Source organism: Meleagris gallopavo, chromosome 5 (assembly GCF_000146605.3).
Source record: "Meleagris gallopavo isolate NT-WF06-2002-E0010 breed Aviagen turkey brand Nicholas breeding stock chromosome 5, Turkey_5.1, whole genome shotgun sequence".
Classification (NCBI taxonomy): domain Eukaryota; kingdom Metazoa; phylum Chordata; class Aves; order Galliformes; family Phasianidae; genus Meleagris; species Meleagris gallopavo.
The window spans coordinates 4,940,260-4,950,477 of NC_015015.2; the positions used below are offsets into that span (position 1 = coordinate 4,940,260).

A 10,218-nucleotide genomic window follows, 5' to 3' on the forward strand; every position below is an offset into this window, starting at 1 on the left:
AGCCGGTCGTCATGGTGACGCGCGGCCTACACTCAGGCCACCTTCCACTACCGGACGCTGCGATGCGCACCCGCGGAGACGGTGCTGGATGACAGCCGGGCGCGGGGCAAGCCCATGGAGCTGATCGCCGGAAAGAAGTTCAAGCTGCCTGTGTGGGAGGCGATACTGCGCACCATGCGGCCCGGCGAGCGCGCCCGCTTCCGCTGCGAGCCCAAGGTGCGGCCGGAAGGGGCGGGGCGTCAGGGGGCGGGGATTAGCGGGACACCGTTTGGTCCGGAGGGGGAGTGGACTTGTCACGTAGAGGGTGGGGCTTTGATATTTGTGGGCGTGGTTTGTTGTGGGGTGGGCGTGGTTTGCTGATGGGGGCATTGCTTGGTGCTGAGCGGTGTGATTTCGTGCTGTTGGGGGCGTGATGCACAGGGGGCCGTTACCTGCACCTGGGCCTCCTCTTGGCCCCATGCCTGTCTCCTGAGCCCCCCTTGCCCGCAGCACGTGGTGCTGTACCCCCTGGTGGCCAAGAGCCTGCGCAACATCGCGGCGGGGAAGGACCCTCTGGAGGGGCAGCGGCACTGCTGCAGCATCGCCCAGCTGCATGAGCACTACTCGCTGGGCTACCCTGACCTGGATGAGCTGCAAAAGAACCCCCAGCCCCTCATCTTCGACATCGAGGTGCTCAAGGTGAGCGGGGCCATGGGGTCACGGTGCAGATGGGCTGTGCCCCACAGCAGCCTTTGACCGTGTGCGTGCAGGTGGAGGAGCCTGGCTCCTACCAGCAGGACCCCTGGGCCATGACGGATGAGGAGAAGCTGCAGGCTGTGCCCATGATCCACCAGGAGGGCAACGAGCTGTACCGGCAGGGCAAGGTCCAGGAGGCAGCCACTAAGTACTACGACGCCATCGCCTGCCTCAAGAACCTGCAGATGAAGGTGGGCTCCCACACCCCTCGGGGTTTCGCCATCCTTCTGTCAGCGCTGGGGCTCACTCTGCCCTCCTGTCCCGCAGGAGCAGCCTGGCTCTCCAGACTGGATCGAGCTGGACCAGAAGATCACCCCTCTGCTGTTGAACTACTGCCAGTGCAAGCTGCAGAGTGAGGAGTACTATGAGGTGCTGGACCACTGCTCCTCCATTCTCAACAAGTACGAGGGTAAGGAGCTGTGCCAGCTGCATGCAGTGCACCAGGGAGGCCCGTGTGCTCCCCTGCTGATGTTTCCTTCCCTGCAGACAACGTCAAAGCCTACTTCAAGCGGGGCAAGGCTCATGCAGCCGTGTGGAACGTGGCTGAGGCGCAGGCTGACTTCGCCAAGGTGCTGGCACTGGACCCCTCACTGCGCCCTGTGGTCAGCAAGGAGTTGCGCAGCCTGGAGGTGCGCCTGCGCCAGAAGGATGCAGAGGACAAGATCCGCTTCAAGGGCATCTTCTCCCAGTAGAGCCCGCCATGCTCTCCGAGCCAGGTTCTGTTAGATATTCCACATGTGGAATGGTTATCCATGTTTATTAATGTTTAATACAACGTTTATTGGAAGTCAGTGGAAGGCGCATGGGATTTCGGCGTGGCGCAGAAGGCACAGTGTTAAGTGCTGGACCACTGGATGGCAATAGAAGCATGGATCTCCTCACTGAGCCCCAGACTGCGCCCAGCAGCACAACGGTGTGAAATCCAGTGGAGGAAACGAGCCCAGGCCAATGCTCTTCCATGCTGCTTTTTATTCCTTGTTTGGTTTTATCCTTTCTATTGGGCTGAGCTGTGCTGTGTGGATCTAGGTGAGCCTATTAATGGCTGCAAGAGCTCCAATGCCAAGGCTGTGCCCCATCTCCTTCCCTCCTGTGCCACATCCTGCATTGCCACTTCGCAAGGCTGCCACTGCCAGCTTGCAGCTGCGTTTCCTCTGTACTGCATCGCAGCAGAGCTGTAAACTTTTTATCTGAACTGCTTGTTTCCACTGCGTATATAAAGCCATGATCATGCTATACTGAGATAAACACAAGTAAAACTCATCATAGAAAGACATCTGGTCAAGTAGAAAAAGTGCTGTTAGAGATAACCAAGTGAAACTGAAGGGCAAATAAGAGCAGTTGGGTGCTACCACCCCCCGTGACACCTGTGGGGCCCTGGACCAGCATCACCCTGAGGCTGTGGGGGTACAGAGCAGACAGGCAGCCCCATCAGCTCTGCTTGGCATCGCTTTATTTCACAATGAAACAAACAGAACAGAAAACACATTTCTCTTTTTTTTTTTTTTTTTTTTTTTTATTTTTTTTATTTTTTTTAAATCTCAGCCCTTCCCTTGCTCCCACAACACTGAACAGAAATAAATACAAGGGTGCAGGGAGGAGGATCTGTGCCTGCCCCACCACTACTTACAGCTGGGGCAGAGAAGGGTGAAGAGGAGCCTGAGGACAGCACCCCAAACCCCAGAGCTGGCTGGGTGGCAAACCCTGCAGGGCACTGCCAGCAGGTACTGGGGCAGCAGGGTAGAGGCAGAGCTGGGGGGCAGCAGGCAGGACCCAGGGGGGCTCAGCCCAGAGGGGGTCATTCCACCCCCTAGGGTTGCTCAGAGCAGTGTGGCTGTGCCCTGCAGTTTCAGAGTGCAACACCTTCCTCATTTTCAGCTCCACATTGGAAAATGAAGGCAGTGTCCAGGAGTGGGCAAAATGGCAGGGGTTCACTCCTCACCCTCCAGCTTGAGGCTGACACTGCGGGGCTTGCCACGGGCAGGCAGGGAGCCCCCGTCCCGCTCTGCCTGGCTGGAGCCCCGTGAGCGCAGGAGCTGGCTCTGCTTGCGGAGGAAATCAACAGGCGCCGGGCAGCCGTAGGTGCCTTTGCCCAGCACAGGCCGAGGGGGTCCTTTTGGTGAGTGCACTAGGGCAGCAGCCTCCAGCTGGGCCAGGTGGGCCACGTAGCCCTCGGACAGGAACTGAGAAATGCAGAGACAGCGTGAGACCCCAGTGAGGGCATGGCACCCTTCCAGCAGCCTCAGCCCTGTTGCCCTACCTGGCACTGGTTGTGGAACTTCTTGACAGCACGTCCCACGATGTAGATGTGTGCCGGTGCCAGCCCGAGGGAGCTGTAGACGGAGACGTCCTTGGTGGAGCCATAGCCAGCAACGATGGCTATCTCTGCCTGCACAAGGAGAGAAGCATGAGGGTGGGAACAGAACCTCCCCAACACCCTAGGGTCAGCATCTCAGCCCCACCTCGGAGCGCAGGCTCTGCAAGAAGGCTGCTTTCTGGCGGAGGGGGTCGTGGGTGAGTCCATCGCAGAAGGAGACAGCACCATGGGGGAAGTTGTGCTGGGAGAGCCAGGCCACCACACGGTGCTTCTGCATGTCAGGGCGCCCCGTCACGTAGATGATCATGTAACCCGAGTCCTGCCAGTGCCTGGTACACCAGGGCACATATGACACATACTGTTACCGGGGTCCATATGAAAAGTGGGTTGGAAACCACCAAGCACCTCCCAGCTAACTGAGCAGGTTCCAAAACTTTGGTCTGCAGACCAAGCTGTGTCATGTCACAGCAGGACACCGTGGGATGGATCTGGTGTTCCCATGGGGTTGTCACTGCACAAAGCTGGTTGTCCTTGTAAGAAGAGCACTTACCGTACAACATCAACAGCTCCCGCCCGCACTTTGGGATCACTACCCATGATGGAGACGCTGGCAGTGAAGGAACCATCAATGCTGAACACCACTGACTCAGTGCCCCGGGCCACCACTGTCAGGTATGCTTCTGCGTAGCTGTGGTCACCCCTGGGATGGAACAGAAGCAAGGCTCAGTATTGGCTCTGTCACCTCCCTCAGCCCACAGGAGGGGAGGTGGCTGAGGTAACCCCACTAGAAGCAAACGGTCAAAATCTCACCTGACCACCATGCGCACAGGGTAGATGCCAATGGCCAGGGCCTTGTCCTGAGGGATGGTGAAGGTTAGGCGTCCACTGCCACTCGTCACCTCCGTGCCATAGTACAGCCACTTCCCTGACAGTGGCTGTGTCATGATGTAGATGTCCACCTGAGTAAAGGCAAAAATACCATAGTCCCAGTCTGAAAACCATCACTATCCTCTCCCACCATCCCACAAGGTCCTCTGGAGTCCTGGTCCCTACAGCCCTTCCGTTTAGGCGTAGTGAACTTCAACACTGTTCCCTCCTGGGTGTCCCTGCCATTCACCAGGGCCCCAGGAATGTCCCCACACAGTACCTTCTCTCCCGTCAATGTCACCACATCCAGGGGGCCATACATGAAGCGCCCACTGAGGACCTGCGCTTTGCCCTCACAAATGATGACATCGCTGGCCCGGTGGTTGGCTGTCACGTTCTGCAGGGACACACACAGCTCAGCAGTACATGGCAACCAGAAGAGCCCCCAGAAGCAGCATGTGGAGTCTACCAGGATGGGAGCAAACCCTCCTGGCTGTATCACCCCACAGTGCCCGGGGACAGCTCGAGCCTGATGCAGCCCTAGGGTACCCATACCCGGATCTTCACTTGGGTGCGCTTGCGCTGCCACTTCTCCCGGGGGAACGCGGGGCTGTAGATGGAGGTCTCCTCACTCTCAGCTGGCTGCGGGCCCTCCTTCTCCATCACCTAGCCAGGGGACACTGCACGGCTCAGCCTGCACTGGCTGAGTGCACTGCCCACCCTGCCACGTGTGCCCTACCTGGCGCAGGATGAAGGCCACCACATCGGAGGACTCCCAGTAGCTGGCATGGAAGAGGTGAGGCAAGGTGATGGTGGGGAAGGCAGTCAGCGCATCAGGGCAGTACAGTGAGTAGTCGATGCGCTTCAGACCCCACCAGCGCTCCAGGACTGTGCAGAGAGCTCCAATTAGTCCATCCCTGAGCCTTACCCCTCAGCCTGGCCCCATTTCAGGGGCTCAAGCCACTCTAGTCCCTCTAGTGCCTATGGATGCTGGTGATGGCACTCACTCTTGACGACTTCGCTGGTGCTGGCAGGTGTAAGGGGATCTCCCGGCTCGCTTCCCCTCCAGAAGCCCCCCCCAAAGCTGCTGGTGGGAGTGGGGGGAGCAGCCAGGTCCACCTCAGGCAGGAAGAGGGCAGAGTGCATCTGCAGGGCCTCCGCTGCAGACAGCATTGAGTCAGGCCATCCATAGGCCCGCACTGTGGGGATGCCAGCCCCCAAGACCACTCACCCAGCAGGGAGGACGTGCCGTCGCCCAGTGGGTACTTCTGGTAGCGGGGCACGCTGAGCGGTGGCACAGCATGGAAGGCTTTGGCCAGGAGGGGCTCCAGGCGAGAGGCGCAGGGGTCAGCGGCATGGAAGAGGTTGTAGATCTGCTCACAGGCAGGATGCAGCTGGGCCACTGGGGCAAAGAAAGGGGTCAGGGCAGGGCGACGTGCAGTCAGGAAGGCTGAGGGCACAGGGAGTTGAAAGCAGGACCCAGCAGGAGGAGAGGATGAGGAGACAAAGCCAGGAGACCAGTGGCACAGAGGGGATGCTCAAGGCATGCGCCAAAACTGAGATATGTACAGCCACGGTATGAAAAACCCAAGCAGAGCTGTTTGGGGAGGACAAGGGCTTGAGCCCCACAGGGAGGTGTGGGGGCTTGCACCGCAGCCGGCGAGGCTCCTCACCATCTAGAGCAGGCATGACGGTCTTGCGCAGCGCGAGCACCAGCCCCAGCGGGGAGCCGAAGAGGAAGAAGCCGGATACCTTAAAGTCAAGGTGGGTGCTGGTGCTCTCTGCCCCATCCTGTGCTGCAGCACTGTTCCGTGGTGCCTCTGCCTCCAGTGTGGCATCGCCAGGCTGTGGGCTGCAAGAGCAGAGCCAGTGGGCACAGGAATGGCAGTGCTGCGCCCACTGCAGCCCATTTAGCTCAGAGGAGCTGCTGGGAGCAGGGGAGCCCCAGCACAGCACTGCTGCACCTGTGCAATGCTTCCTCCAGGCACAGATGGGGAATTAATCGTTCACATAAAGCACAAAGTTTGTATGGAGAGTGCTGGCACTCCCACAGGCTCCTTGCTCTCACCTGCACGAGGAACCTGGATGCTGGCTGTCCCCTGGCTCGGGGCTGGACTGGCCCAACCCCATTGCTGTGTCTGCCCCGTCAGCCAGTGGGTCCCGGGTGCTGCACAGTTCAGGGGAAATGGGCTCTGTGCTCTGTGGGTGGACAAGAAGAATCAGTGAGCAGCTAGATGCTGCCAAGCTGGTTGGCAGTTTTAAAAAAGAAGCACCCACCAGGCTGCCACGGCGGCTGCTGCTCCGGCTGCCTCCAGCACCTGCCCGGCTTTGGCACAGTGCATCAAAGCCCAGGATGCCTCCCACACAGTCCCCAAGCAGCACTACCTGCAGACAGCACAAAAATCATCCCAGTGGGAGCCAAGCCCCAGCCAGAATCCAAGGCAAAGCCTCCCCTAAGCCCCCATACCCCCTCTCACCTGGCCACAGAAGCCGGTGCCTTCAGCAGAGTGCAGGAAGGCAGCATAAGCCTGGTTGGCACGGGTGATGACGTTGCCCACAGCATGCTGGTAGCTCCCCGAGGAGGTGGCCAGCAGTGGGAGGGCCGCCAGTGGGATGTGGTCCTGACTGCTGGACAGGCTGTCCCGGTCATGGCTGTAAGGGCTGAGCCTGGGGGAGACATGAGGATGGGTCAGTAGGGCTGCCCCATGTCCCTAATCCATCCCGCGATGCTCACTTCTCTGTGAGCCCACCACCTCCCTCCTGGGGGTGGCTTGGGTGGGGACAGCCCTCTCTCTCCATCCTCACTTGGAGACCAATGCATAGGCAGCAGCACAGATGGGCGGGCAGGGCACCAGGCGCAATGCCACATGTCCCAGTGCCTCAGGGAAGTGGACACGGGTGACAGCATCGAAGGTGGCAGCCAATGTCTGCACATCTGCCTGCTTGGAGCCCAGTTCTCCCCCTCCCTGGTCCAGGATGTTGCCACTGTGGAGTATGAGGAAGAGCACGTGGATCCGGCACGCCTGTACCGTGCTCTCGGCCGAGCTGCCCTGCAGGAGGAGAGCACTCCTGTCTGCACCCATGCCAGGGACCCAGCTGGGGGCTACAAGGGATGAGGTGATCAGTTCACACACCTCAGAGAAGCTGGATGCTGGCTGTTCTTTGCCATCTGTCCTGGAGGTGCTGTGTCCCTCCCCTGCAAGCACACATCAATGGTGAGCAAGCTGGGGTGTCCACGCAGGGGTCAGCCCCATCCTGGGATGCCCACGCTGGGCTTGGGTAGGCTGAACACATCCTGCTCACCCAGATTCTCATCCAGCTCTGCTGGCCGCTCCAGCGTGTCCAAGAAGTCATTGGAGCTCCACTTGGTCATCTCCTTGGCAAAGACCTCATCACTGTCAGACAGATCCTCTATGATGGCAGGGAGGGGGCCATGGGTGAGCCAAGCACAGTCCATACCCCTGTGCCCCACTGAAACCCAACAGGGCAAATCTAGCACGTTGCTTTGCTGCGAGGCTGTTCTGCCATACCGTGGGCATCAAAGAACTCCTCCTCAGAGCTGTTTTCAGAATCACGGGCAATGTTCTGCATCCGCCACTCAGACAGGCTCTGAGGAGACACACCACCTGCCAGAAGCACAGGGTCAGCACTGAAGGCAGCGAGCTCCTACTCGTGCCCAACAGTGCTGCTCATGCACCCAGAGCTACCCAGAGCTTTGGAACATCCAAAGCCACCCTCTGGGGTGGGAAAGAAGAATCCTGATGCATCTCTGCCAGAGAACAGCAGCAGCCACAGGACCCAGGGATCCTGCATTCCTCCCATTCTCACCTCCGTGCTGAGAAGAGTAGGAAGAACGCGAAGATGTGGACCACTGCTTGGCAAAGCTATCATCAGGGGAGACGTCGGCAGTCCCCTGAGCCTCAGTACCCTCCTGCCCGCTGGCACCTCCTGGCTCTAGCCGCCCCTCAGGGCTGGGCCCAGCAGTGGAGGGCTCCTCAGCCTCACCACACTTGGCCATTTTCTGTGCCAGCATCCGTGCCGTCTCCTCCTCCAGCTGCCGGATGTCCTCCATGGTCAGATCAGTCCACTCATCTTGCCAGCACCAAGCCTGTCGGTGGGCACGCAGCATCACTTTGCGCAAGCCTGAAGCAGGGAGAGTGAGTAAGGCACGGCCCCCAAAAACCCACAGTCACCACAGGACTTGGGCTCACTGCCATCACCCCACGCTCACCAACATCGTGGATGAACTGCTCAATCTTGGATTGCATCCCCCAGTAGCGGAACTCCACCTTGCACAGCTTGTAGGCACACATCAGCGGCCCACTGCTGGCTGCCTCCAGCCAGTTATCCCCCAGCGGGCCCCGGCCGGTCTTGGCTGAGCGGTAGAGTTTGGGGTCCTCCTCGGGTTTATACTCTCCAGGGGATATAGGGTCACGCACAATGTCGATGGTGTCTGGGGTAGAAGAAAAAAAGGGTGAGGAATAAGGCTGGCAGCACTTTGCGAATAATTTCCACACACTGTGTGCTCAAAGATGGACACCCCTCTGTCCACTTGAGCCTCTGGGGACTGTCCTCACACTGGGGCCAGATCTGCTGCCTCAAGAAGCAGCAGCAAGAGGTGGAGGCAGGAGCGGGGGTGGCCAGGCTAAGAGCTGGGCTGACACACATAGGCGCATTAGTGTGGGGATTTGGCAGCTGGAGAACGGCAGCGGTGACCCCAGGGGCACGGGGGGGTGTGCCGAGGACAAGGCCAAACAAGGCAGCTCGGAACTCTGCTTACTGCCTGCTGGTGATGGTGATTGGGACAAAATTTGTCCCCTGCCTTGGCTGTGCCACCAGCGTCCCAGCCGGACATCCCCAATGCTGTGAGAGCCAATGAAAGAAATAGGTCAGATGAATCATTTCCTCCGAGTGCCTATTTTAGGCCTCCATTTTAGGAGTAGAGCATGACGCGCTGCGCTCCAGCGCCCAAAACAACCATGTCGACACTGCCAGGAATGGGAACAGGCAGCAACGGGGGACAAACACGTCCCTGGGGGGAACAGTCTGCCCCAGGCACCCAGCACAGGGTGGCTGGGAACAGGGAACTACACTGCGGAAAGCCCTGGGGGACAGAAGAAGCAGAAGACAAAATGGGGACACAATTCCCTAGCTCCCTGTTTCCAGCTGATCCACAGGACTGGGCAGGGAGCTCATGGTATGGGCACTTTCCCCTACAGGATAACTTAACCTGTCCCTAAAGCACAAGGTCAGCAGAGAAAGCCCCGGATCCTGCCTCATGCCCCTGCTGCACACACCCAAGATCCTCTGCCTCTTCTCAGCAGCGCTCAGGTTGAAGATATTGGTCTGCTGGCCAGCATCTGGCCGATAGTACGTCTCAATTTCGATAGAGAACTTCTCCACAAAGGGACAGGTGTACCTACAGGAAGCACGGAGATTAGGCTGAGCCCAGTGGGCAGCTCCCAACCTACACTCCCATAGAGTCCCACCTGGTCCGGGTGTACGGGTATGCATTCCAGGACTCCTCCTCCACCTGCAGCGCAGCTTTGGGCAGCAGGGCCCGAAACCAGCTGGGGATGTGGGAGCCCACATGGTAGATCTTATGGGTATACTGCCCGCTGCCACCGGGGCCATCGCTGTAGGGGCGGTTGGCCAGGATCTCCACCCCGCTGCCCTCTCCACTTGATTCCTCCCGGCTTTTCTTCTGCAGGGTGAGGATGGGCTGAGCCCCGGCACCCCAAATCCTGTCACCTTGCCAGCTCCAGGTCACCCCCACCCCACCCTCCCTGCAGCCCCTTCCTCAGCCCCAAATCCCTGCACCCCCACCTGAGCCTCATAGCTATTCCCAAGAGCCCCACTTCAGTCTGCACAGTGAGAAACAGGCTCAGCCCCATGCCTCCACACTCCATTTCCACAACAACTCCATAGCCCAAGCCCCCAAGCCCACACTCTCCTCACACCCCAATCCCCAGCCCCACATTCCTGCACCCTGCAGGCTCCGCACTGCCCTCATATCCCTATCGAACCCCACAACATGCTGACCCCCACCCTCAGCCCCACACCCCTGCATTCTCCCCTACCCTTCAGCCCTTACTCCCCTACTCTCCCAGATCCCACTCAACTCCCAGGACCCCATACAAACCCCAAACTCCATATTATCCACAAACAGTCCCTCCAGCTCTGAATCCCCTGACCCCCACTCTCAGCCACATATTCCCGTAGTTCACAGGACTCCATACAATCCCCCGCCCTCCCCCCCCCCCCAAGACCCCCACAACCCTCAGCCCTCACCCTCTTTCAGC

The 10,218-nt window shown here is 59.3% G+C and overlaps 2 protein-coding genes across 2 annotated transcripts; one reads left to right on the forward strand and one right to left on the reverse strand.

The window, feature by feature from the left end:
• The first annotated feature begins 11 nt into the window (after window positions 1–11).
• AIP (aryl hydrocarbon receptor interacting protein) lies at window positions 12–2,008 on the forward strand. The gene is made up of 5 exons (XM_010710816.3): window positions 12–216; window positions 490–678; window positions 750–926; window positions 1,003–1,144; window positions 1,222–2,008. The coding sequence occupies exons 1-5, from the start codon at window positions 115–117 to the stop codon at window positions 1,425–1,427; spliced, it is 816 nt and encodes a 271-aa protein (XP_010709118.1). The 5' UTR covers window positions 12–114; the 3' UTR covers window positions 1,428–2,008.
• A 234-nt stretch (window positions 2,009–2,242) lies between these two features.
• Window positions 2,243–9,637, reverse strand: PITPNM1 (phosphatidylinositol transfer protein membrane associated 1). The gene is made up of 21 exons (XM_019615297.2): window positions 9,406–9,637; window positions 8,148–8,369; window positions 7,745–8,059; window positions 7,447–7,542; window positions 7,220–7,327; window positions 7,051–7,112; window positions 6,722–6,966; window positions 6,394–6,583; window positions 6,194–6,301; window positions 5,985–6,115; window positions 5,590–5,768; window positions 5,148–5,318; window positions 4,924–5,076; window positions 4,656–4,804; window positions 4,472–4,582; window positions 4,197–4,313; window positions 3,860–4,008; window positions 3,600–3,749; window positions 3,195–3,378; window positions 2,993–3,121; window positions 2,243–2,915 (listed from the first exon to the last, which is right to left on the reverse strand). Exons 1-21 carry the CDS (start codon window positions 9,548–9,550, stop codon window positions 2,664–2,666), a joined length of 3,366 nt encoding a protein of 1,121 aa, XP_019470842.1. The 5' UTR covers window positions 9,551–9,637; the 3' UTR covers window positions 2,243–2,663.
• Window positions 9,638–10,218: the final 581 nt, after the last annotated feature.

Coding starts and splice junctions, on each gene's coding strand:
- AIP (XM_010710816.3), top strand. CDS start 115: ATGGAGCTGATCGCCGGAAAGAAGTTCAAGCTGCCTGTGTGGGAGGCG. Junction 217..489: donor GCTTCCGCTGCGAGCCCAAG/GTGCGGCCGGAA, acceptor CCTTGCCCGCAG/CACGTGGTGCTGTACCCCCT. Junction 927..1,002: donor TCAAGAACCTGCAGATGAAG/GTGGGCTCCCAC, acceptor CCTGTCCCGCAG/GAGCAGCCTGGCTCTCCAGA.
- PITPNM1 (XM_019615297.2), bottom strand. CDS start 9,550: ATGGCCCCGGTGGCAGCGGGCAGTATACCCATAAGATCTACCATGTGG. Junction 7,328..7,446: donor GGAGTTCTTTGATGCCCACG/GTATGGCAGAAC, acceptor CTGCCATCATAG/AGGATCTGTCTGACAGTGAT. Junction 2,916..2,992: donor AGTTCCACAACCAGTGCCAG/GTAGGGCAACAG, acceptor TGCATTTCTCAG/TTCCTGTCCGAGGGCTACGT.